The 26,442-nt window shown below is 52.8% G+C and overlaps 2 protein-coding genes and 1 long non-coding RNA gene across 7 annotated transcripts; 2 read left to right on the top strand and 1 right to left on the bottom strand.

Annotated features, from left to right (window-relative positions):
• The first annotated feature begins 5,093 nt into the window (after positions 1-5,093).
• Positions 5,094-10,009, top strand: HOXD3 (homeobox D3). The gene is made up of 3 exons (XM_077883311.1): positions 5,094-5,197; positions 5,771-6,391; positions 8,413-10,009. Exons 2-3 carry the CDS (start codon positions 5,854-5,856, stop codon positions 9,168-9,170), a joined length of 1,296 nt encoding a protein of 431 aa, XP_077739437.1. The 5' UTR covers positions 5,094-5,197; positions 5,771-5,853; the 3' UTR covers positions 9,171-10,009.
• Positions 10,010-13,068: 3,059 nt separating this feature from the next.
• Positions 13,069-23,685, bottom strand: LOC144304584 (uncharacterized). Of its 5 annotated transcripts, none has more exons than XR_013371523.1 (3): positions 23,571-23,685; positions 13,992-14,450; positions 13,069-13,686 (listed from the first exon to the last, which is right to left on the bottom strand). It is a non-coding gene; the product is annotated as an uncharacterized LOC144304584 (long non-coding RNA). The 5 variants fall into 5 exon arrangements; XR_013371521.1 differs by lacking the exon at positions 23,571-23,685 and adding an exon at positions 15,379-15,535; XR_013371524.1 differs by lacking the exon at positions 23,571-23,685 and adding an exon at positions 15,145-15,289.
• Positions 23,686-24,067: 382 nt separating this feature from the next.
• HOXD1 (homeobox D1) lies at positions 24,068-26,020 on the top strand. Its single transcript, XM_077883603.1, has 2 exons — positions 24,068-24,707; positions 24,922-26,020. The coding sequence occupies exons 1-2, from the start codon at positions 24,104-24,106 to the stop codon at positions 25,254-25,256; spliced, it is 939 nt and encodes a 312-aa protein (XP_077739729.1). The 5' UTR covers positions 24,068-24,103; the 3' UTR covers positions 25,257-26,020.
• Positions 26,021-26,442: the final 422 nt, after the last annotated feature.

Genomic DNA, 26,442 nt, shown 5'->3' with positions numbered 1-26,442 from the left:
TTGACAGCTCACAGATGGGGCTCCCTCCTGCTCCCCCAGTTTCTGGCTGTGGAAAGGGTACTTGAGCCGGTGGCCCAGAGCCAGCCGGGTTAAGCCTACGATTCTGGGCAAGCAGGAGGCTGATGTTGGGCCTGTGCTGGATTTTGGGTGGGCTGAGCATTCGGGAAAGCAGGAGAAGGCAGTGGGGACTCTGGGTGGCCCAACTTTGTCCCCCTTGGGGTCCTCTTTCTTTTTCCCTTGCCAAGCCTCCTGCACCAGAGAGCAGGGTGCACAGGGCATCGCAGAGCGCCCAGGAGCACACTTACCCTGTTCCTCCACGGCTAGGAAAACAAAATCTAGGTACAGGCAGCGTGGGGTCGGCCCTGGTGGCCTCTCAATTTAGCTGTCTTCTAAGGGGAAGATCCTACTTTTCAAGAATCCTCTTTAAAAAAAATAATAATAAAAGACTCAAGCAGTGAAAGTTGATGTCCACTCACGTGAATGTATCATATAAAGTAGCTTCAGGGGCTCACCAGTCAGGTCTGAGGACCTGGATACATGGCGCCCCCACTGCGCAGCCCTGGGGCGGCCCCAGCAGCCTGGGCCCCCTGGGTCCGAGGCCGGCTGGGAAGCTGAAGCCCGGGCACGATATTAGGAGCCCTACCGGGCCGGGATCTCTCCGAGGCGCTTCCGTTGGGTGTTCATTAAGGGGTGAGTTATTGCTGTGTGAGCCAAAGGTCACTTCAAAGGCTTATGGCTGCGTGCTCTGGTCTTTAGAAGGGACTGGAACGCTTTGTGTGGGGCTTTCTCCTGCGCGGTTTAGTGTTTGCAAACTACTGAGTCGACAAATTGCACAGGGCAGATGCAAGAGGGGGGATTGTGTCTCTCCTTTCACCTGACCTGCATGGGCACCCGTTAAGCACCCACAGTCGTGGTGGACAGCTCGGTCTCTTTCTGGGTGAGGGTAGGAGGGATGTTTGTTTCTTAGATGCCTTGTAGCCTGATCCCCACCCAGGGGTGGTTGGGCAGCCCAGGCCAGGAGTGTGGTGGGTACCCACTGGAATAAAATAAATTCAGGGCAACCGGTCAAGATACAACGTACAAGCCAGAAAAGAGTGCCCAGCTCCCTTCCCACTGGGGCTGAGCAGGACAGCCATTGACTAGGACCTCCCCAGGCCCATCTGCGCCCTAGTCCTCTTTTTCTGGTGCTCTGTGCTGTAGCCTTCCTCCCATCCCCAATTCTGCAAGGTTCTCTTTTGCTCCTAGGACGGTGGGCTCGGCCTGGGGGATTAAGTCACCTGGAGGACTTACAGCTTGGTAGAAGCAGGAGAGAACTACTTGCCGTGGTGCCTTGACCCACTTGGCTCACCCTTTGCCCGAGGGTCTAGCGTTTTCCTCAGGTCGCAGCTCTTCCTTACCCCATCCGGCCAAAGATTTTGTGTTAAAGTCCACTGACTCCCTAGAAGCCGACCACGTCTTTTTTTTAATGCCGGGACACCCGGAGTGACTGCGGCCAACATATACAATAGTCACATTGATTATGACACCCTTAAAAGGGGTAGAGCCTCTCAACATGTGTGCGTAAGAAAGAACCGGCTGCCACTGAGGGTTTTCCATCTTGTTCCAGATCTGCCTCGACAATATCAAAAGGAACCCGAAGAACCTAAAAAGAGTTACAGCCAAAATTTGAGAACACACACACACACACATACACAATTGTGGTGAGTAGTGTGATTTAAAAATATATATATAATTTCTACTACATTTCCATCTGTCCTGCAACTCAAGGTAGCCATCTCAGGATTCATACATCAAGACATAAAACAAAGGGCGGCTTTGAAGTGGATCACCTCAGTGTGAACTGCTGCCCGTTACATGATAACCCATCATCGGCCTTCAAATTTATGGCGCTTTAATGGGGTGAGCCCGGTGCCTTAAATGCAGGGTGTATTACGTATTGAGTTATCTGGGCTAACTAAGAATGATTTAGAAGGCGCGTCCGGGTTTCCCATAGGGCAGAAGAGGCTCAGGCTGCAGCGAGATGGAGAGAACCGGGGCAGGAAGCTCTCCCGGCGCCGCGGCACCTCCATCCCCACGGAGCGAACCCAAGGAGCGGTTCGGGAATCCCGAAGCGGCAAAGCCAACGGGGAGCAAGAATCGTTGCTGTGTTCCAGCGAATTAACGGGGATGCCCAGCAAGAGTCTTGTCCGCCAAAAAGAGATTTGTGGGCTTCCGAGGCCCTGGTTTAGGGAAAAAAAAAAAAAACAAACAAACAACCAGGGAGAGGAGCCAAGGCCAACTGGAACCTTCGAAAAATGTGAGAGCAACAGAAACACCCGGCAGACCATCGCCTCCCCCTTCCTTCCAACTTGCCCGGACTCTGCGGGTCCATAAGTGACTGGGTTGCGGAGCGAGTCCCGGCCGGGCCTCCGCGCAGCCAGCGAGCCTCGGCGGCGGCGGCCCCGGACCGCGGGCGGCGGGCGGCGGGCGGCGGGCGGCGGCGGGTCTTCGGCCCCCGCGAGGCCGCGCGTCCGCTCCCGCGTCCCGCCGCCCAGCAGAGCGGCTCCGAGCGGCCGCCTTATATACGCCCGGGGCGCGCGGGCCGCGGGTCGGCCGAGGTGCCGAGCGGGGGATCCTTTTGCTGCTCTTCCTCCCACGCGGAGCCTGTTTTCCACTTCTGAAAAGTGCCGGGCCTTGGGAAGTGTTTTTCTTTTCATTCCTTGCTGAAGCGTTTACTGCCGCCGCGCTTGCAGTCATAAATTTTGTTGCAAACCACAATGACAGGTGCATTGATATGCACCGTGAGAGCTCCAGCTGCTTAATAACCCCGTCCCCTGGCCGCTGTGAGCGCCTTTTATTTATTCGGTATCATATTAGGTATTGATCCCGGGCAGAATTAAGTGCAGTGAGCAAGTATCAGGGTTCGGCTGCTTCGGAGGCGCGGCGGGTGCGGCGGCCGCTCCGAGGGCCGCCTGCCTTCTGGCCGGGGACCCTTCGGCCCTGCGCTCCCAGCCTGCGGTTGGGCCTCCGAGCCCCGCTGGGCAACTTCCCCGGACCGCGGGAAAGGTCGAGCCAGACCCCCTTTAGTGCCCCTACCCGAGAAGGGGCCGGGGATCGTGCCCCGGCGGGGTTCTGGGGAGGCTGCCCCGGCCCGTGCCCCGGAGGCCGAGAGGAGCAGGAATGAGAGAAACGGGCAGCTGAGGACTTGGAAGACCGCCCCTCCCCCTGCTCGGGCTGGTCTTCACCCCAAGGCGTTTGGGTCCCCGAGCAAAAATGAGCAGAGGTACCAAAGGGCGGAAAAAAAGAAAGCCTTTAAAAAAAAGGGGGGGGGGGTGATCGAAAAGATGAGCCACTGAACAGTTGACCATTGTCCAAGTGATTTATGACCCATTCCTGCTTTTTAGGTTCAAGCAGAGTTCACAAGGAGTAGGGATTTCTGGAAAAAAATAAGCTTTTTTTTTTTTTTAAAAAAAAAAAAACAGTTTTATCGTAATATTCTGGGGTTCTGTTTTAGTAGAGTTCGCTTCTTTGGGGCATTATAAAGTGGTGGTGGTGGGAGGCTGCAAAGCCCTTTCTGGTGAGGAGAGGCCTCCTGCCCTGGCTTCTGGGGCAATAGACATTGGGGTGGTGGCTCCTCATTGAGTGGGCCTTCAAATTCCTTAAGACAATGAAAACAGAGGCAGGAGAACAGACGCTGTGGTTATTCATGAAGCTGCCAAGTATTTACACTTTGGAGGCCCAGGACTCGGAGCTTCTTCCAGGAATATGCCATAGGAACAAATATATATGTAAAGCCATCTGTTTCGAAGACCTGGTCAGTTCCTAAAGAGGCTATTTTAACGTGATTTGTCCACCTATCAAGATAAACTTGGTCAACCTGGGAGGCAAGACGGGGGACGGGGGGTGTATTTTGCTTTCACAGTTGTAAACAAAATGACAGAAGCAGCAGTGAGTTCTGGTGGTCTGAGTGTCACATGTGACCATTTTGACATCCAGAGGGCCCACAGATTAAGACCGGAACCAGGATCCCCAGAAAAGCCCAGAAACAACTAAACCCAGAGTACCCAGTCCTTTGGCTTGGAGGCAAACACATAAATATTAGTCACAGGATGAGGGTGTAACTTTCCATTTGATATTCAGTAACATTAGTGGTCAGAGAACGATATAGAAAATGAGTGAAAGAAAGATTAAGACCAGCTTTGCTAGGTAGGTATCTTAACCATGTGCATTTAAGAACAATAATAGAAACAGTTTCTAAAACGCTTTCTAGCATTCTGTTATCCCATTGAAAAGGGCTTGTGTCTTATCAAGATAAATGTCAAATTCACTTGTATTTTGAAACAGAATGGGCAACAATACTATCAGACAAAGGCTAATATGAGGAATTTTAAATATTGGGCTCTTTGGTGAAAGTGGAGGAGAAATGAGGGAATGGAGGAGTGAGCTGGGTCCTAGTGGCCAAATCTATTAGGCCACATAACTTGTCTAGACAATGTGGTCCATCATGATGACCATGATGGAAGCCCAGGGAGTTTTGAGGAAGGAAAGGTGCCTGAAAGAGGAGATCAAGAATTAAGACCAGGGAGCTGACCTATGAGTTTTCTTTATCAAGCAGACAAAAGTGGTTGAATGGTACCAGTTATACTTTAACTCCTTAGGAGCCTTTCAGGAGAAGGGGGTGGAGTGAGTGAGAAGGGAAACCTCCATCAAGAATCAGAGGACACAAAAGGGACAGAATTTTTCTTAGTTGTTTTTTTCCCCCCTTTTTCTAATTCTCAGTCCATTCATCATGCCATGAGAGGTTCTCTCATTGGTTGTGCAGCGGGTGGAGGTGGGGTGCAGCAGATGATCCAGAGCAGAGGTCAATAATAATATATATTTATGTAATGGGTGCAGCATAAACATGATACAATTATAATATAAAGTATTTTACATTCACCCATGTTCCATACATTTCAAATTCTAAATCTCTTCACCCATCTCTAGTGGTATCCATTTAGAAGTAGTGGAGGACAAAGTAAAGACTCCAGAAAATTGTAGATGAAAGAGAAGAAACACTTTTTAGCCTCAAAATAAGTTTGGGAGTCTAAGTGTTCTTGGTTTTTATCTTCTAGTACATTTCACATTGACCCGCAGAGTTAACTGGGCGGATTCTCACCCTGTCCCCAGAAAGTTGACTATCCGGTCTCCATGAAAGATGCTGTGATTTTGAAACCAGGTGGGGGAGATACCTTTTTTTTTTTTTTTTTTGAGAGTTCTGGCTGTTCTGAGTGGGTTATAGAGTTTTATTTTTTCATCAACATCCTGGGGCGACCCAGTGATTGACTGGTTGGTCCCTCCATTCACTCATGCAACAGGCATTTATTGCTCTTACTACAGGAAGGGCATTGGACTGGGTGTTAGGAATATGTAGATGAATAAGACACAGTCCTTGCCTGCAGGGAGCTCAAAGTCCAGTGGGAGGATCAGCCATTAAAACGTTTGAGGCCATAAGTGCTTTTCTATGCCATTTCGAAAGCTAAATGGACAATCTTGAAGAAAGAAAATAGTGTCTGCGTGGGGAGGGAGCCCCTTCTCTTGGATGGAGTTGAGCTCAAGAGAAGGAAAGGTCTTTTCTTATGTTTATGGAAATGCCTTCTGACTTTTCCAAAGGTTCAAATAAGTTGAACTTCATAAAGTCTCAGATCTTCCCACTATGAAGGCAGCAGAGAGCAGGGCGAGCTAGTCCTTCTACACTGGTTGTCTTGTCAGTTACAGTCCCTCTGGGGCCTTTCACTTTTCTCCTCCACAGGTCACCTGGAGCTTGGGGCTACCCCGGCCCCCTCAGGATTCGGCAGACATCGGAGGAGGTGGTGAAGGAGACAGTGGTGGTCAATGTTATTTGAGCAGGGTCAACAGGCCCTGGAGCTTCCTGAGTGCACCATGCAGAAGGCTGCTTACTATGAAAACCCGGGACTCTTCGGAGGCTACGGCTACAGCAAAGCCACCGACGCTTACTACGGCACCCCCCATCAGCCTTACCCACCCCCTGCAGCCGCCAGCTCCCTGGACACCGATTATCCCGGATCCGCCTGTTCCATCCAGACTTCCGCACCTCTGAGAGCCCCGGCCCACAAAGGAACAGAACTGAATGGCAGCTGTATGCGGCCTGGCACTGGGAACAGCCAGGGTGGAGGGGGTGGCAGCCAGCCTCCTGGCCTGAACTCAGAGCAGCAGCCACCACAACCCCCTCCTCCACCGCCACCTCTGCCCCCATCCTCACCCACCAATCCTGGAGGTGGAGTGCCTGCCAAGAAGGCCAAGGGTGGGCCCAATGCTTCGGGCTCCTCAGCCACCATCAGCAAGCAGATCTTCCCCTGGATGAAAGAGTCCCGACAGAACTCCAAGCAAAAGAACAGCTGTGCCACTGCAGGTAGCTCTCTGAGGGCGCTCTCCCTGGGCTAAGTCCCCCAGACTGACCCCAAGAAGTTAGCTCACCTGGGAAGCAAGAGGCTCAGGGCTGGAAGTCCAGCTTTGGAGGCCATAGGTCTGCACTCCTATTCATGCAGAAATATCCTTTCTTTTAGTGTCCCTGATTTGGAGCCACACCTGTACAGGGGCAGGATGCTCCATTCCAGGTTGCTGGTGCCATTGCTGGACAAGTCCCACAGTTATTAGTAGATAGCTTTTTCTTATATCGACCTAATATCTGTTGTCCTAGGCTGCTGGTCCTAACTTAGCTCCTTCCATCCAACAGCTCTTCAAAACCTGAAGACAGGTATTATGACTCTCCAAGCCTGTTTTTTTTTTAAGATTTTATTTATTTATTCATAAGTGACACACAGAGAGAGAGGCAGAGACACAGGTAGGGGGAGAAGCACACTCCCTGCGGGGATCCTGATGCGGGACTCGATCCCAGGACCCTGGGATCACTACCTGAGCCAAAGGCAGATGCTCAACCACTGAGCCACCCAGGTGCCTGAGTTTTTACATAGTCTACATCACACCAACCTTACTCCCTTAAATTAGTAAGAACTAAAGTCTGTGGAGTGCTAACATGGATCCATGTTAACAACCTTGCTAAATGCCTTACAAGCATTATCTAATTTAATTTTCTGAAGAACCCTTTGAGGTAGGTATATAATAACGTCCCCATTTTACAGATAAGGAGACTGTTAGAGTTGCCCAAGATGACAAAACCACAGAATGGTGCGCTTGAATCCAACCAGAGCCTGCAAGACCTAGCCATGGACTCTGCTTGGTGTACCCCAGCCCAGATCTCCCCATCCCAGCAAATCCATAATGTGGAGGGTCATATCCTAGAGGAAGAGGATGTGCTCTGAAACAGGAGCAGCCTTGGGTTTCTCTTCCTGAAAAAGCTGATCCTAGAGTTGAGATCTTCTGTGGGTCCATTCACGGTGTGTAGAAGAAGACGGGCAGGGCCGGGAGCCCTAAGGCCTGCTGCCATTCTCCTCAGCCTGCTTGGTTCCTAAAATTTTCTGGCCTTGTGTCCTTTGATGCCATTTATTTTTAGGTAGATGAATTGGCTTCCAGGTCCAGAGCTAGTTTGAGTCCTCGGATGTAACTAAGCTTGTTATCAAGTCTCTGGTTTGCCTGCAATTCTCTGGGGCTGCTGCTCCTACGGGGAAAGTGCCTTCCAGCCTGTAAGCATCTTCTGCTCCTCCTTCCCAGCTGCAAGCCCAGGCCCCTCCCTCCCAGGAGAAATCCATTTGTACAAGCAGGGAGGGAGTGGACAAGCTGCTGAGAGGTGGCAGGGGTAGTGGAAACCAGGGTTGAGGTTGAGACTGCTGCTCCCAGCACTGAATTACTCAAAATGCACCCAGGCTGGCCTTGGAGCTCCTGAAACTCTGGGGCAGTATTTTTATGGTTTCTTACTTCCCTGAGTTTGGGTGCAGAGCCCTTGGGTGCAGTTGAGCTGGAGTGAGGTGCCCAGGTCTCCACCCTCATTCTGTGCTTCTTGGGGTGCTTTGCTCAGTAGCCAGCCCCGAAGCAAGCTTGAGGGGGGGAGAGAGGGAGCTGCCTTTCTCCTCCATCCCCCAGCAGAGTCTGGGAAGAGTGTTCAAAGAAGTCTGGCCCTTCTTTTAATGGGGGCTGGGAGGGGGGTGGTGGCTAGGCCTTAGCAGCTGCTACTAGTCTCTCATTAAACTCCTCCACAGCCTTAGCCTTAGGGACAGGATGATGGACTGGGCTGGAAGGGAGGGGGCGGCAGAGTGAATAGGACCTCAGAAGGCAGATTGGGGGGGGGGGTTCAGGTGCAACTCCTAGGTAGGACTGGGGCCTGCGAGGTCCCGCTCCGAATCTCACCTCTCAGCCGCCCCTCCCCCACTGCCAAGGTGGGGGGAGGGATAGAGGAGCCAGGGAAGCACCCCGCTGCAGCCCTGGGTGCCCCCTCCTCGCCCGCTCAGCATCCCCTCTACCTCCCTTCCTGCCCAGGAGAGAGCTGCGAGGATAAGAGCCCGCCGGGCCCAGCGTCCAAGCGGGTGCGCACGGCGTACACGAGTGCACAGCTGGTGGAGTTGGAGAAGGAATTCCACTTCAACCGCTACTTGTGCCGGCCACGCCGCGTGGAGATGGCCAACCTGCTGAACCTCACCGAGCGCCAGATCAAGATCTGGTTCCAGAACCGGCGCATGAAGTACAAGAAGGACCAGAAGGCCAAGGGCATCCTGCACTCGCCGGCCGGGCAGTCCCCGGAGCGCAGCCCGCCGCTGGGCAGCGCCGCGGGCCACGTGGCCTACTCGGGCCAGCTGCCGCCCGTGCCCGGCCTGGCCTACGACGCGCCCTCGCCGCCCGCCTTCGCCAAATCTCAGCCCAACATGTACGGCCTGGCCGCCTACACGGCGCCGCTCAGCAGCTGCCTGCCGCAGCAGAAGCGCTACGCGGCGCCCGAGTTCGAGCCCCACCCCATGGCGAGCAACGGCGGCGGCTTCGCCAGCGCCAACCTGCAGGGCAGCCCGGTGTACGTGGGTGGCAACTTCGTCGACTCCATGGCGCCGGCGTCCGGGCCGGTCTTCAACCTGGGCCACCTCTCGCACCCGTCTTCGGCCAGCGTGGACTACAGCTGCGCCGCGCAGATCCCGGGCAACCACCACCACGGACCGTGCGACCCTCATCCCACCTACACAGATCTGTCGGCGCACCACTCGTCTCAGGGACGCCTGCCCGAGGCCCCCAAACTGACGCATCTGTAGCGGCCGCCACCGGCCGGGACTCGCGGCGCAATTACCTCTTTTGCTTTGGTGGCGGGGGTGGCGGGCGGGGCCCGCGGGGCAGCTCGGGGACCCCCTCCCTCGCTCCGGCCCGGTCGCCGCCTCCTGGTCTCGGGCCCGCGGCGGCCGAGACGCGGGCGACTGGGCCTCCCCTCCAGGCGCGCCCTCCTTGGGGTGACTGGCCATAAATCAGCCGCAAGGATTCTCCTCTGTAACCCCGACAGTGCCATATACTGCGGACCGAGGGACTCTAATCGGGTAGTGGTGTCCCGAAGGTAAGTCCGAGACCCACCGGCGGCGCGCTCTGCGGAGGGACCAGCGCCCGGGCAGCCCGGGCCTGGCCCGCGTCTAGCTTAGTGACGGAGACCTTAATTTATATGCTCCTTCCCGTCCCGTAAGGATTGCATCGGACTCAACGATCTGTATTTATTATTTGAAGCGAGTCATTTCGTTTCCCTGATTATTTATCCTCGTCTTAATGTATTTATGTGTATATTTGTAGAATTCTCCAGCCAAGCTTAGGAACGCGCTCCCAGGCCGCGGGGGCCACGTTTCACCTCTTTAGTCCCCTTGGTCTGAACTAGTTGAGAGAGTAGTTTTGAACAGTTGTAACCGTGGCTGGTGTTTGTAGTTGATGTAAAGGATTAAGACCGCAAATTGTCCTTCATGGGTAGAGTCAGGCGGCCCCGTGGCGTGGCACGACACCCGTTACTCATTTCTCAACAGCCGCAGCCCTCACCACTCGACACAGTTTATGGATTTCAAATTGTCTGGTACTATTTGAACAAATATTTAGAATAAAAAAAATTTCTCAGTCGGAAGTGTATCTGTGTTAATCACGCACACTTGGAAGTAGATCGCTCTGCCTTTTATCTTTCGCACAATCCCAATAGAAGGCCCCCCAAGTAGGCTGACTCTTGGATGTATACATTAAAAAAAAATGTATTTGGAATCTGGCACACGAATTGGTTCTGGGGATACTTGATTACATTGCAGCTATTGACATCAGGGGAGAAAATCTGAGGATGCAAGCCTAGAAATGGCCTGGGCGGGATAATTTGGGTAGGGCTTTGTGCTGTGCCTGCTTATGCTGTTTCCACCACCCTCTTTTTTAGAACACAAATCGACTTTTTAAAGATTGCATTTACACTGGGGAGGCCAGCACTCACTTTTCTGCGCTAATAAAAAATAAACTTTAAGAGAAAACTGACAATCAAAGAAAAGACACACGTGAAGCTGTAAGAACTGAGCTATGAAAAAGCTGAGGCGCACAAAAAGAAACGATCATTTGGAAACACGCACCTAAGCTTTTTCTCTAGGAAATGCTGTCAGGACTTTTTCCTTTATAACGGTTGGTGGTTCATTTCTAAAGTAAACAGACGTCCCCCGCGATGTAAAGTAATAAAAGTTTCATTAATGGAACATAACAAGTACAAACACCTTGTTTATTCCTGTTTCTTTGTACAAAACGGGCAAAAAATGTCTTCAAGGGTTAATATCCATTTTGTAAATATTAGTGTGGCTTTAGCTAGGGGCGGACAACGTCCACCCGCTCCTCTATCAGGAGACACTTGGAAAGCGCCTTCAGATAAGGTTCAATTCTTTTGTATTTCAGCAAAGTCTGCCCACGCATCTCTATTTGGTCTGACAAATAATGCAACTCCTACTACATCCCCGGTGACACGAGGTGAAATTCCCATTGTGTGGAAATAATTTAACTTCTAATCTTCTGGTGGAACAACAATCGTTTCTATTTGGATGTTTGTGTTTCGCTAAATAATGATGGCTCCAATAATATCTAGTTTCCTTGTTCCTTTGTGCTGTTTTTAAAATGGCATGTTAGGTTGGGGGTGGGAGGGGATTATCCTTTTGCTAAAATTTCACTTTATCTGAGCAGGTTTAGAGTATACATGTTGTAGAAGTGTATCAACAGAATAAATGACTTCAACTGAAGGGATATTTTACCCACTTTCAAGGCTTAAAATTGTTTTCTATGAAATTTGCATCGATAGGCAGAATTTCTAATTGTCTTGTAAGAAATTATTTTTTAAGCTATTAGGGAAGTCAGAGAAGAGCTTGCTGCCTTGCAGGGATTACAACAACCTTTCTTAACTGGCTAAATATTAAATAGATGAATTATCAGGCTGTTTAGATTCAGCCCGGTTTTCCCTCATCTCCTCTTCCTACCATAAATAATAATAAAAATACATAATGCATTATGGCTCCAGGCGTTTTCCAGCGCGGTGTGTTACCGCAGGAGTATCTGCTGAGTCTGCGGGTGTCTGCAAAGGCCCCAAGTGTCATCTGCGGCTTAGGGTTTCATGGATTAGACAGTAAACGGTGTCTAGGCCGGCTGCCACCAGCCTCCTCCCACACTGAGGCTCCAAACAAGTGCGGGGTTGGGGGCTCCCTCTCGGGGCGGTGGCCCAGAGGCACCCCTCTCTGATGAGGTGGTGGTGGTGGGGGTCGCTTGGGACAAATCGGCTTTCTCTCACCTTTGGGGAAAGGTTTCCCGAGGCTTCTGAGAATAGCTCGGATTCTTTGCTGCCATTGGCGTGAGTGTCATGTGATGGGCACACTCGGCGGCTCCCGGCGCGGGGAGGGGGGCGCGGTGGTGAGTCTGGGTCGGCGCTTCCCGCGCGGCCCCGGGCCGGGGCGAGAGGGGGGCCCGCGGCTCAGCCATTTAAAACTTCATAAATTATAAACAAGCCGCCTTGGCCTTCGCCATAAATTCTGCTCCTTTTGAGCCTGCAATTAGCGTTAGGAAGCACCGGAGTCTAAACACAACCGAACGCCCTCTGAAGCGCCCAACTGCCCAAGGTTGCAAACCTTTATTTATTTGCCGCCCCCCGCCCCGCACCCCGAGGTCTGCACGCACAGCCGCCCCTCCCCCGCCGGCCGCGCGCTCGCTCGCGCTGGGTTCCCGCGCGGCGGCGGCGGAAGGTCACAATAGCTGCTGCAGCGCCGGCGGCTCCCGCCTCCCCCTCGCGGCCCTCGAGCGGCGGGGAGAGCGCGTGGGGGAGGGGAGGGGAGCGCGGCCCGGGGGGGGGGGCCTCGCGGCGCGAAGGGGCAGGTTGGCGGCGGAGGGGCGCCTCCACCCCAGCCCGGGGCTTCCGCCCGAGGCGGGCTCACGGCGGGGAGGGGGCGACGGGGGCGCCCCGAGGCCTCGAGGCTGCGGGTGCAGGGCGCTCGGGGCAGAGCCGCAGCCCGGCCCTCCAGCAGCGGCGGCGCCTTTGTGCGCGCAGCTTCCCGGGGGCTGCGCGCCGCGGGGCCTAGGCCGGGAGGGGAGCACGGGCTGGGCCTCGTCTCGGGCATCGGCCTCCGGGAGGCTGACCTCGTCCGCCGCTCCGAGGGAGGAAGCGGCGCTCTGGCTCAGGCCTTGCTCAGCTCTTTTTCTCCTATGGAGACCGCTGATGGGTAGAGTGGGGGAGGGGAGGGGCCACGGAGGTTTGGGGGGAGCCTCCTGAGGCTTGGAGTCTGAAGCCCAGGCCCGTGCAAGGTGGTGGCAGCCTTTTGGGAGCCCCTGGTTGTTCTAACGGCCCGGCAGTTGAATTAAAGCAGGGTGGAGAGGAGGCTGCACGGATGGCCCACTGCAGAATGGGAGGTGGGGGCGGGGAAAGACAGGCTGAGGGCGAGCTTGCCCTGGCCACCGGGAGAAACTCAGGATCCAGCCCGAGGGGGTAGAGGGACCCAACTGAGCTGGCCGGGAGTATGGGGAAGTCGCAGAGGAACGATCTGCAGAGTAGTCCGGCCCCCCTCCCCCCAAAGGCAGTAAGAAAGGGCGCTAAGTAAATGTTCTGCCTCCTGGCTTTCAGGCCTCAGCCTCGTCCAGGGACCTGACAGAGAAAAATCCGCCTCTGATGAATCATTAAGTTAACCATCCATTTGTACCATTTCTTTGTACAGGCTTTCAAATGAGAGAGAGAGAGAGAGAATATGGAGTGAGTCCTTTCCCCCTGGTGCCGCCCCAAGCCTAGTCCCTATTAGAGACACATCAGCCAAATTGGCTTCCGAGGCCTCACAGGCTGCTAACCTTGCTGAACAGGATTTTTCGAATTTCTATCTGTAAGGAGTATTAAAAGATAGTGATTACCTATACCAGCTACTCATTTCTTCTCCCTCCCCCATTCTGTACTAGCCAACCCACACTGAGGGAAGTGCATCTCCTCAGCCATAAGTCTGGGGAGCCTAGGCTCTCCATCTGTTGAGGTTTTTCATTAGCCAGGGTGAAGAGGATATGTGTGGGTGTATGTTTGAATAACAAAGAAGAAACCCAACATTCTAATGAAAAGTGTTTCTCTGCTCGACCTGGGGAAGCCAGAAGCTTGTTTACACTGTCAGTACTCAAGGGACTGTCAGGCCTGTTTGGCTTTATCCTCAGAATTAGTGGAAACTTTCTCTTGAAGTACAAAATTGATTAAATAATCCCAGTTACAGATCCAGGAAGGTCCTCTTCATCTGGGGGTTCTTGGCATTACTTTGGTCCTTCTTTCAGGAACTGTAAGAAAAAAAAAAAAAACAGGATGAACAAAAGTATGTGAGTATTAAATAAAAATACAAAGAGGGCCAGAAGACCCCAGTCCCCACAGGCCTACAGCCTCGTCACTTTGGGGCACTGCAACTGGGTGAGCAGACTTATCCTTAGACACTTTGGACACAGAGAGCTGAGACTGAGTCACCAGCCATACTCTCACCACCTCTTAGGACTAGCTCACTTAGATCTCTCTTGCAGAGGGCCTGGATGGAGAGGAAGAAGAAGAAAAAAAAAAAAAAAAAGACAGTAGGTGAATCCTCTGTACTTACTGCATTGGTGGTGCTGGTGGTGGAGAAGATCATCACAGAGGATGAAATCTTAGTTTTCATCGTAGCTTGTCTTCTGGTCCAGCTACAGATGCTGTTATCTTTGGGGCCCACCGTTGGTACCATATGGATTACATATATACTTGGCCTAACGCCCATGCTTGAATACGGCCCTCAGGTCTCAAAACCACCTTGGCAAGTTGGAATAGTACAAAGGTAATTCAAGGACCCACTTTCAGGCCAGGTCCAGCCTGGAGCACAGTAAACAAAAGGTTTCCCCACATGATGGAAGAGGAAATGCAAATGGATGTCCAATCATTTGCAGCAGAAGGCAGCGAAAGGTCCCTAGGAGATCTGCAAGGTGGGTGATAGGAGGTAAATCCTTATGTCCTAGATCCTGTGGCAAAATCTCTTGACTGGCTCCTGGAGCTAGTCTGGATCATATGTACGGGAGAACAATATCTGGAAAATAATGAAAATAGGATTTTAACATTAGTAGGAGCCCCGGGAGGAGACTTGAATTTACATCAGGATTCCCGGAGAACCCTGGCGGTACTGATGAAGGGTTTCCACTGGGGAGGCAGGCCGAGCAGCAGGCCAAGGGGACCTGTTGGGCCTGGGCCTTTCCGACCGAGGGGGGAGAGCGTCGCCGACTCCCGCGGAGACGCGGAGAGGGCCCTTTGATGGCTCTATTGTTCCAAGCGCTGCCCTACCCACACCACGTCCCTCCGCCTCCTCCGCGAGCGCGGCGCGGGGACGCGGTCGGCGGCGCTGGGCTCCAGGCCGTGGCGGAGCCGCCACCAGCCTCCCTCGGCCGCGGCCCCCGGGCGGCAGCGACGCGCCCTTCCCGTCGCGGGCGCAGCGCACACAAAGGAAGCCCCCGCCCGTCCCGGGCCGCGGGGACCCGCCGGGGAGCCGCAGCGCCCCCTCCCCCGCGGGGAACAATAGCCGCCGCCTCCCCCGGGCGCCCCGGCGGCCGCGCCGCACAAAGGCTCGAGAGGCGCGCGCCCGCTCCGCGCCCCCCGGGCCTGCGGCCCCGAGCTCCCGGGGGGGGGGGGGGGTGTGAGTTACCCGGCCCGCGGGGCGGGGGCCCGTGCGCGTGCGCGGCGGCGGCGGCGGCGGCAGAGGTTGGTCCCGTTAAGGGTTCATCAATCACCCGGGGTGCACTTCCCGCTCGACAGCCGTTCCTCCCACTTCGGAGCGAGTCGGGGCCAGCTGCGAGCCGACCAGAAGCCGCAAGCAGGGGAGACGCGGGCACGCGGGGAGCCGCGGAGGGCGCGACACGCCGGCCCCGCCCCCGGACCGCGGGGGACCTGCCGGGCCCGCCCCACCTGCTCCCTCCCAGCCCGCCGCCCCCTAACGCTCCCCACGCCCAGAAAGGGCCGCTCACCTCGCCCTAGCCAGAAGCAGCCGAGTCCCGCTGGGCGGGAGGCCTTCGCAGACACTGTGTGGGGATTTTTAAAAAGATTCCCGGGAGACTAGGCTTCGGGGAACGGGGCGGAGCTAGTTTGCTCGTCTCCTTCACCTGCAGAAGTAATTCGTGTGGGAGGAGGCGGGGTAACACTTGGACGGTTGAACTTGGAACTCAACTTGAATGCCATATAAAAAGGACAATAAAAAATACACTTAAAATACCAACCACAATGATACGCCTCTCCTCTGTTCTGCTGTGACAGAAGGACTGGAGTATTTTTATTTCAGCTCTTTTGGGGTTCATTTTAGAAATAGCATCAAAGGATGGACTGAAAACGGCGCGCAGCGGCCTGGGGAGGCGGGGCGGGGAGGGTCATTAGCATTAGAGCCTCTAGCGCAGGAGGGCTTGGGGAAGTGGGAAGTGGGCGGTGCAGCATTCATACACCCTCTCTTGAGTGGTACTTGTAGTCCTCTTGGTAAATTCTAAGAAAGTTCCAGGCTACCCCCCTTTTTACTCTTTTTCTGAGTGACATCAGCTGAGAAGTTTCTGGAGTTAGTGAAGTGTTGCCTCAGCCTATAGGAAAGAACCCTTGAAAGACAGAAACTTCCAGCTCCCCCCTTCCCTCTTCTCTTTCAGCATCCATTGGGTGGAAATTAGCTGGCTTTGGAGAGATGTTCTATTATCATTTTGCTTTACATAGATAATAAGCTGAAGCATTAAGCCTCGCAAAGTGTTCTGAACTCATTAAGCGATTAAAATACTGGTCCTGTTGTCCTTGGCTTGGAGCCTGTCCCTCTCTCCCTTGCCTTTCAGCAGCACCTACTGAACAGCTCCTGCGTGCGCGGTGCTGGGCTCTGAGCTATAAAAATGAGTCACTAATAGTGTGTGCCCTTTGATCTACTGGGGGAGAAAAAGAATCCTAAAACAGCATGACAGATGCTGTAACACAAGTGTGGTCAAAATGTTCCTGGAATAAAAAGAAAGCCACTATCACCACTGCACTGTCAAAAAAAAAAAAAAAAAACAAAACTTCTCAGGGGAGGTGAATTTGGGTTCCTGAAGTATGAGGTTTTTTAGGAAGGAAGGAGGGATGTACCAGGCACAGAGAGCAGCACATGCAAAGCAAGGAGGGAAGAAAGAGCAAGGTCTGAACCTGGAACAAGAAGAATCATTTGGGGGATCCCTGGGTGGCGCAGCGGTTTAGCGCCTGCCTTTGGCCCAGGGCGCGATCCTGGAGACCCGGGATCAAATCCCACGTCAGGCTCCTGGTGCATGGGGCCTGCTTCTCCCTCTGCATATGTCTCTGCCTCTCTCTCTCTCTCTCTCTCTCTCTGTGTGTGTGTGTGTGACTATCATAAATAAATAAATTAAATAAATCTTAAAAAAAAAAAGAAGAATCATTTGGAGTAGAGCATCTGGCTGGAAAGAAAAGTTGCATGGGGTCCATGGAAAGGAGACTGGACCTAATCTGTAGACAGTAGGTAGCCACTGAAAGTTTTAAGCTGGGTTGTGAGGTTATCTATTTAGGAAGCTTGCTCTTTGGGATACTGTGTGTCACTGGAGAAAGCAGAAATAGGAGGGAAGGAAAAAAGTTCCTCTCTCTGCTGCAGTAATCTAGCAGAGAAAGGAACTAAGGTAATGAGGATAAAGAGGAAAAACATTCAGGAGGACAAATTCACAGGACTTGGTGATAACTGGATGAGTGAAAGGAGTTATGAATGCTAATCCCTAGGTTTCTATTTAGAGAGCCTGAGCCAGGTACTCTGGTCATTCACCAAAATGAATGCAGGCTGGGGAAGAGAAGACTTTGCAGGGGATACTGAGGAATTCAGTGGTAGGTCTACATTGTGTTTTCTGCTTTGCTAACCGATACACTGTATGACCCTAAACAATTCACTTCATTTTTCTGGCCTTCAGTTTCATCACCAGTGAAACAGTCAGATGTCTACTTCGATGTCTACCTCAGGAGTTTACCATTTGTGTGTGTGAGTGTGTGTGTGTGTGTGTGCACACACACACACGCCTGCATTAGGTATTACCCTCACCAGGTCCAAGTGAGTGTCCTATGCAAAGCTAAAACCTAGGGAAAACATCCTCTCGCTCACACCATGCTGATCAATATTTAGATCCTGGGTGGCCAGTGAGAAATAGGTCTCAGGAAAATTAAAAACAACACCCTACTGCTTCCCAGATATTGAATCCAAGCTAATGCTTAGGACTAGGTCAGATCATATTGCTAATTAGAGCTCCTCCGCTTCCGGAGGGTCCTCTCCAGGGACACGTGCAGAAATGTGGTCCTGGTATCAAACCACTAAAGAGGAGGCCTCTTAGCAGATGTCAGAAAGCTTTTTTTATATCCTGTGTCTTTCAGGGAATGCTTGAAGCCACCCACTCTCTTTGAACCTCCTTAGGCTTCCTTGTGACACAGTGCAGTGTAGAGGAAAGAGTGTTGGACATCTGACCTTGGCTATTTACATTGGGCATGATGACAACAAGTAGTTTATCTTTTCTGTGTCATATTACATTTGTAAAATAGAATTATGAAAGGATCAAACAAGATGAAGAATGGCATTTTTGGAGGTGCTCTAAGGGTAAGTAAGAGGTATTATTATTATTATGAAGATTTTATTTATTTATTCATGAAAGACACAGAGCATGAGAGAGAGAGGGAGAGACACAGGCAGAGGGAGGAGCAGGCTCCATGCAGGGAGCCAGACGTGGGACTCGATCCCGGGTCCCCAGGATCACAACCCAGGCCGAAGGCGGCGCTAAACCGCTGAGCCACCTGGGCTGCCCAGTAAGAGGTATTATTTTCTACTTATTGGATTGGCAAAAATAAAAAATTTTACTACCCCACTGAGATGGCAAGGGTATGAGGTAAAAGGAATTCTCCTATGTTGCCAGTAGAAGTATAAATTGATGCACTTCTAAGGAGAGCCATATGGCAATTTGTATCAAAATTGCCAGTGCACATCCTTTAGACTCAGTTATTCCATGTCTGGGAATTTTTCTATAGGTCAAAAACTTGAACATGTGTTTGTAATAGCAGAAGACTGAAAATACGCTAAATACCTATTGAAGAGGATTAGTTAAATAAATTGTGGTACATGGGTACAGGACAGCATGAAGTTGTAAAAATAAACCAGGAAGTTCTGTAGGCACTTCTATGAAATGATCTTCAAGGTACGATAGGAGGGAAACCATGGGGCAAAAGAGTCTACCTAATATGCTATCATTTATGTAAAAATTGTGGGGGAATTTATAGATAGATGGAGACGTATGAAGTATCTCCGGCAAGACATACAAGAAACTAATAACTAGTGAAGGGGAACTAGGTGGCTGAGGACAGGGATGGGAGAAAGGTTTTCACTGCATACCATCGTGGTACACCACTGCATAGCATCGTGGTACACCACTGCATACCTTTGAATTTTGCACCACATAAATTTAAATATGTTACCTGTTTAAAAAGATAAAGGTGCAAAAGAGAGAGAAAGAGAGAGAGAGATTAGTACAAATGTAACTGGCCTGGGTGTACCTGTGTGTGTTCACACTTGTGCTAACTTTGTACTATCCAGTTACATTACTCTAGGGACACTTCTGGTTTTGATCCCCCAGGGATCAAGCTCAGCGGGAGATGAAGGGATCCTCTACTCTTGCTTGCTGGAGGAGGTGAGGACCCAGATCCATCTCTGCCTTCTCTTTCAGGAGTGGCTCAAGGTGGGCCCTCAGAAGTTTGGAGCACAATTTTAGCAAACAAACTGCAAAGAGAGGGCAGCAGGCTTCCCAGTCAGCCACACCAGCTGTATGGTCTCCCAGAAAAAGGGTGTCTCCTTGAACACTGCTCTGTTGGCTGTGATGGAGGACACCACAGTGTGGAGGAGGGGCTGCTTTACTCTTCCCTCTTTGTAGGCTGTGGACAGGCAGCCGACTGCGGACAGTCAGGAGACCCTCATTTTTTGCAGGATGGTTTTGTCTTTTAACCTTTGAGTAAAGTGACTTCCTCTCTAAAATGAGTGGTTCAGTGTCACTTACCTCTAAGGGGCCTTCTTGCACTGACGTTTTATGATATGACAGGCCCATCTTTAACCAAAGAAAGAGTTACAGCTTAGGCAAGGGACATTTCATCCCTTCTGGGTCCCTGGAGCTCAAATACTCATTCCAGATAATTTGGGAGAGGTGGAAGGAAAGAAGAGTTGGCTCCTCCCTCTTGAGACCCTCCCCACCCCCCATTCCTACCTCTTCCTTCTTTCCATTACCTCAAAACCACTCTGAATTTTCTCTGGGGAGACTGGGATAGACAAAACCCTTTCATTTATTATCTCACCGGCATCCTCAAAGCCGAATTAGGAAAGCGGAAAGGAGCAGAAGCCAGGTCTCTGCAAAGCACTATTTTGTCAGCAAAACTGGGGAAACTCCTACTGACTACTACTTAAGGATATTTTATGAAACTTCACCTCGACTAGACTTAGGTTTGGCCGTGACATTCTCCGCCCCTACCACCCAACAGGCTTCTCAACCTTGTTCAGACTCATGTTCCAGCTAGCCAGGAGCTCTCACAGTGCTGGTCAAGGCCCTTCCCACAGAACCACCCCTCTCTCCACACATTGCCCACCCCACTCTGAAGCAGAAATTCTCAAAGTATGGTTCCAAAGAACCTTGCTTTAGAATCACCCATGAGGCTTACTGAAACGCCTACTGGAGACAGATACACTGGGTGAAAATCTCTTGCGTGGGCTCAGGCCCCTGCACATTTAAAGAAGTTTCTATTATGATTCCTACCCTCATGAAGTGGTTTTGGGAGCCAGTAATCTAAGGATATCCTTTAGCCAATATTAGTCATGGTAAGAACACACCATTCTGTCCATCAAACATTTCTTGTCTGTTTACTGTGTCCCAAGCAAGGGGAGCCTTGCTTTCACAAAACTCTCGGGGAAAGGCACAGCACTCTAAACCGTTTTCCTCAGGGAGGCTCATGTTAGTCCCTGGGATCCCTTTCACCCCCACTTCCATTATGGGAAAATTGAAGACTGCTGCAGAGAACTACAAATCTTACTTAAGAGAAAAGTCCACCTCCCCGCCTGCTTTTCACCTCAACAAGCAAGAGCCTTTCTATCCTTGGGGGCTGTGGGGCCAAGAGTATGCATGTGCTCAAAACATCTCCAAGGGGGTGACATGATGAGGCTTGTATAGAAGGGTTGCACGAGACTTCTTAGGAAAAACTGTAAACACACAGAAGACCAGAGTGCCATCCTTCCATCACTTCTGCCTTCTGTCTGCAAGAAAAAAAGCTTGTTGTTGGAATGAGAGACAAAGGTTGTTATGGGGCAGGGGTGGGGGTGGCTGCCTTGGTTAGCAGTATGGGAGAGATTTCAAAGCATTCCTACATCAAACACAACCTGGCAATCAGGCCCCTCTGCTGTCACCTCCTGCTGAGAACTCACAGCACCAGGACCTAGCAGGCCAAGTGACCCTTGGGAATTCACGACTTGAACAAGCAATAAAATTAGTAAGACATTTCTCTTATACCCTGTGAACATCTAGGAGACAAACATTAAAGGTATTCAAGGTATCCTATGTTTACATCCTTCTCCATACATTTCCTCCAATAATATCTTCCAATCTCTCCTTAGAAAATTATAGATTCAGATTCTTCTGGAGTAGATTTATAATATAGCTGTGACCTGTGCCAGTAATGAATCCCTAGTGTGTGTGTATATATATATATATATTCATTTATTTTTGTAGCCTAGACCTCCCCTAATAAAATGTTCTTACACAGTAGGTCTTTGGCAAATGTTGAATCTCAGTGTGAGGTAACAAGAGTCTTGACTCTAATCTGAGCAAGTCAAGAACCAGCCCAGGAGTGGAGATAGCAGCTCTGGGCCCCAAGATATAGGATATGATATAGGATATGAGCCTGAGAGATTAAAGGGAGTAAAGAGAATGAACAGAATGTAGCGATCATCAGAGACCTGCAACTGGGTCTGAAAAAATACTGAACAACCCACCCACCCACCCACTCTCACCCATAGTTTTGAAAACAAAACAACACAATTCAAAAAAAAAATCTTTCTCCCTTTTAAGACATTTTCTTCCACCAGCAGAAGTTCAATCTCCAAAATTTTGCTTCAGGGAAATAGTGTGGACAGCTTATGGGTACATCAAAGTCAATGCTTAATTGTGACAGCAAGGACCCAACCTTTGCCCTAAACGCTTAGCAGGAAAACCCCAGTCCCTTTTGCAATGAAGTTTGCCAAGCTGCGAAGGCTGCCTGTTTCTTCTGAAACCTTAGAGCAAAACCCTTGATAGGTTTTGGTCAGACTTGCCAATCAGGCTGGATTTTCTGCCCTACATCCTGAGTTGCAGCCAGGTGATGTCTTCTCCAGAGAGGTTTACAAGGCTATCCCCCTTCCTGACCTGCTGGGGACTCTAGGCCTAGGAGCTGTGATTAAATGGGCACCTTTTGAGAGAAGACCTATGATTTTGAGATAGGAGTGTGCTCACTGGGCCATTATGCTGGTAAAAATTGGCTACTAAAGTCTAGTCAGGGGTGAGTGAGGTGTTATGTGAACTCAGCAGCATCTGAGTTGCTGATATTTTTGTATTAAGAGCCCAGAATGGGAAACGGCAAAGAAATGCTTCTACATATGAAGGCTGAGCTAGCTCTCCCATTTCCTGATCAGGAAGCTAAAAAAGAGCCTCTATTTTTTTCCTTTTAAAAAAACTACTTAGGAGCTTTGTCATCTGATTGGCCATAGGAGCAAACTGAAAGTAGCAACATCAAGTGTGAAGCGCTGATTTTCAGCACAGGATTCTGTTTCCCAATCAAATCCAAGAAATCCAGAAGTGTAGGAACCCCAGACCTGTTAGCTTTGTGCTCATCCCTAGGTGTGTCCTCTCTACCTACCCCTTCCTCACCTTGGCCTCAACTTCAGCTTCACCCGCAACACTTTTGGTGTGACTTTGTTTATTCACAAGTTCACATCCCAGTAAGGAACTGGCTCCCCCGACTGTGATGGCTCCGACTTTCCAGGCTTCCTGGAAGTGGAATTTTAGGGAAAGCCTCAATCGCTCTTTCATGACAAGTGGATCAGTAAAACAATAATAAAACCTCTGTCACCATAACTAAGAGGCTCTAACAGATCAAATTCTCAAGGGCACTTGAATAAGCCAAGAGTAGACCCCATTCACACAGTTTTAGGAAACCACTCTTTCATGACTGCTGTGTGTAAATACCGTTTATTTATTTAATTTGTTATTTTCCTACGGCCCCAAAGAGGAAAGCATTACAAGAAATGTTGGAGGAAGTTGGGAAGTTTGTCAACGCAAAGCTTGTCTTCGTAACCCTTCTACTCTTCATTTCTTGCGCCAGTTGCACTTTTATTTCCCGTCTCTCTACGCTCAGTAAAACAAAACCATATTATCAAGGGAAAGACGTGAGCCCATTAACATTGTGAGCCCTCACATTTCACTCGCAAGAGACGACGCAGCACTTATCTGATGGAACAGAAGCTTTAATTGCCTCGAGGTACAAGCCCGTCCAAACCTCTGAGATCTGACCGGTCCCTGGGAAGCCTTGGCGCGCTGGAGCCAAGCGCCCGGAGCGAAGTGCGCAGCCTTGGGGCGGGTGCCAGCGTCCCCCCCCCCCCCCAGCGGGCACATTCCTTACTCCGGCAGCCTAGGCAGAGGGGGGCATCTGGTGCAGCCCCCCCCCAAGGCGGAACCCCCATCTCTTGCCCAAACCCGAACCTGGCGCCCCGACACGCACCAGTCACGCCGCCACACATGGAAGGGACGCGAACTGAAGGCAACGCTGCGAAGTAACGTGCAAATCTAGTCCAAACGCGGGGATTTTGTGCCGCCCCAGGTACGCGGCCCCCAGGGCGTACAACTTCGTCCCCCGAATCGGAAGGAGGGACAGAACGAGGGACAGTCAAGCCTGTGCTCCGGTTTAGGAGAGGGAGAACTCGAGCGCCAGGAAAACCCGCAAGCGCAGGGGACTGGGGGGGGGGGGGGGAGGGGGGACAAAGGCTACGGGCGGTCCCCACGGGGCCCCAGTCCCCAGCTTAGTGCCCAGGTCCGCAGCCCAAGGGTGAGGCCCCCCCCCCCCCCCCCCCCCGCATCCAGAAGAACAGGCTTCTCCCGCTCTAAGCTCTGGTCCTCACCCAGCGGCCAGCCCCGCCGCTCTCCCGCCGCTCCGTCGGTGCCGGTCCCGGAGCCGGCGTCCCGCGCTCGCGCCCCGCCCGCCCCAGGGCCGCGCCGGTCTCCCCGGGCCCGGGGGCGCTGGGCCGCCGCCGCCCGCAGGTCGGGCGAAGTTGGCTGCGGGGCAGGCGCGTGCAGCCGGGACCCCGGCCGTGCGGGGCGGGCGCCCATTGGCGGGCCGGCGCCACGTGGCCACCCCCGCCGCTATATTAGGCCACTATTTCCCTCTGGCTCGCTCGCCATGGCTCGGCGAAGGCAGCTGGGCTAGGAGGGCGGGCGGAGCGGCGCAGCCCGCGGCGGCCCGGCCCCGCGCTCCGCACCCCGCGCTCTGCACCCCGCGCTCCCCACCCCGCACCCTGCGCTCTGCACCCCGCGCTCCGCACCCCGCGCCCCGCACCCCGCGCCCCGCGCTCCGCACCCCGCGCCCCGCACGCTCCGGCCCCGCGCTCCGCAGTCCGCGCCCCGGCCCGCGCGCGCCGTTGGAGGCGCCGCAGCCATGAGCTCCTACCTGGAGTACGTGTCGTGCGGCGGCGGCGGCGGCGGCGGCGACGTGCTCAGCTTCGCGCCCAAGTTCTGCCGCGCCGACGCCCGGCCCGCGGCCCTGCAGCCCGCCTTCCCCTTGGGCGGCGGCGACGGCGCCTTCGTGGGCTGCCTGCCCCTGGCCGCCGCCCGGCCCGCGCCTCTGGCCGCGCCGCCCCCGGCCGCGCCCGCCTTCGCGCCCTGCAGCCTGGAGGGCGCCTACGAGGCGGGCGGCGCACCTGCGGCGGCCGGCGGGGCGGACCTGGGCTGCCCGGGGCCCGGCGCGGCCTACGACCTCCCGTGCGCGCTGGGGCGGCCGGCGGGCGACGGCGGGGCGCGCGTCCACTACGCCACCTCGGCGGTCTTCTCGGGCGGCGGCGCCCTCCTGCTCAGCGGCCAGGTGGACTACGCGGCCTTCGGCGAGCCCGGGCCGCCCGCCAGGCTCAGGGAGCCGGCCGCCTTGCAGCCCGCGGCCCCGGGCCCCGGGGCCTACCCCACGTCGGCCTCGCCCGCCTCCGGCCTCCCCGCCGCCTTGAGCACCTTCGAGTGGATGAAAGTGAGGAGGAGCGCCCCTCGGAAAAGTAAGTGCGGGCCGCGGGCGGGGCGCGGGGCGCGGGCCTACGGAGCAGGGGCGCTCGCGGGGCGCTGCTGGCCCAGGCGCCTGCCCTCGAGCGAGCCCCCAGTCGACGTCGGAGCGTGTGCCCGGCTGCTCCGGGAGGTGCGCGGGCCCTTGAGCCCGGGTCCCCTAGAGCCGGGGCCCCGCGCCCCCCGCTGACGCCCTGTCTGTACCTGCAGGCCGACCCGCCGAGTTCGGAGCCGCCAGCCCCTCCAGCGCCATCCGCACGAATTTCAGCACCAAGCAACTAACAGAACTGGAGAAAGAGTTTCATTTCAACAAGTACCTGACTCGAGCCCGACGCATCGAGATCGCCAACTCCTTGCAGCTCAATGATACCCAAGTAAAAATCTGGTTCCAGAATCGCAGGATGAAACAGAAGAAAAGAGAGCGAGAAGGGCTCCTGCCCTCCCACAGCCCCGTGGCTTCCCTCCAGCCCCCCCACTCAGGAGCCAGTACCACCAAGTCTGGAAAGAACCCGGGGAGCCCTTCTCAGGCCCAGGAGCCCTCATGAGGTTCAGCCCTGAGGCTGAGAAAGCTTGGCCTGCAGAAGTCATAGGCCCCCTGACGCCCGCCCGGACTTCCTGAGCTCAGCTTGGGACGGAAGTGGGCATGGGCAGAAATTAATAGAGGTTTCACTTGGGAAACAAGTTTCTTAGGGGGCCTCTGGGTTCCAGATATCAATTTGAGGTCTCTGTAGCCGCTTGTTTGTGTATTATTTGTGTTTTATCAGGGAAAAGGTGCCCAACTGCCAGCCCAGCCCTGCTGCTGTGTCGCCTAACTTAGTCATATGCAATTCTTTGGTGCAGAGGGGCAGAGCCAATAGTTGCTGATCTCTGCCAAACCCCGATGTGCTGAGAAGAACGTCTACCCAAGGTTTTTCGGATTTTAATTTAAAGGACAGACTACATGTATTCAGCTTGAGATAACCAAAGCTAGCTAGTTAGGGCCTTCTTGATGTAGCCGAGCTGCTTCAATGATGATCTTCACATTTGCACTCCACTTTTTTTTTTTTCTTTTAAAAGCAGTTTCTACCTCTTCGTGTGCCTGAGTGAAGATACAATCGCTGTCTAGTTAGTAGCTAAACAAATCCACAGGGTGGGTGAACACTAGAACCTGAACTACACCTTGACACCAGTTACTCAGACTGGAATGTAAATATATACAGTATGTATATTTTTAAGGAGGTGTGCTTGCAATGAACTTCTACATGACATTTGATGTCATAGCATGTAAAGAGTGAACTTTTTTTTGTAATAAAAATTACAGGATCTGCTACTCTCTGTTTTTCCTTGCACAACTTTCATTTGCATGATCTTCCTTAAAAGCTAATTTGGTTTCTTCTATTTGGAATTTCTTGATTCTGCTCTGGGAGTTGGTTTAGATTGGTGACTTGAAAAAAAAATAACACTTTTTGCAGGTTGTGTACACAAACCACAAGTAACGGACAACTATCTGAGCAGTTTTAAGGGAGAAGAAAAACTGCTCTGCCAGAGAGTCAGGTAACTTAGGCAGTCTTGTACCTGAAGTGCCTGAGTTTTATGGTGAAGGTGTAGACTGCACATTAACTCAAAGGCGAGGTGTCCACTGTGGGGATGTTGTAAAGCCAAGAAGACACTGCAGAGAGATCTTCTTATTCTTTTGTCTCTTGCTCTCACAACAGGAAAAGACAACCTGAAGATTTTGTTACTTGGCTAGTG

The sequence above is a fragment of the Canis aureus genome, chromosome 34 (assembly GCF_053574225.1).
Source record: "Canis aureus isolate CA01 chromosome 34, VMU_Caureus_v.1.0, whole genome shotgun sequence".
NCBI classification, from domain to species: domain Eukaryota; kingdom Metazoa; phylum Chordata; class Mammalia; order Carnivora; family Canidae; genus Canis; species Canis aureus.
The sequence above is the reverse complement of the archived record's forward strand: the minus strand, read 5'-3'. Positions and strand labels throughout refer to the sequence as shown.

Bases quoted from the DNA above. Each gene is read 5' to 3' on its own strand.
- HOXD1 (XM_077883603.1), top strand. From the start codon at position 24,104: ATGAGCTCCTACCTGGAGTACGTGTCGTGCGGCGGCGGCGGCGGCGGC. The intron at 24,708-24,921 runs GTAAGTGCGGGC...CTGTACCTGCAG, and splicing joins GAGGAGCGCCCCTCGGAAAA to GCCGACCCGCCGAGTTCGGA.
- HOXD3 (XM_077883311.1), top strand. From the start codon at position 5,854: ATGTTATTTGAGCAGGGTCAACAGGCCCTGGAGCTTCCTGAGTGCACC. The intron at 6,392-8,412 runs GTAGCTCTCTGA...CTTCCTGCCCAG, and splicing joins GAACAGCTGTGCCACTGCAG to GAGAGAGCTGCGAGGATAAG.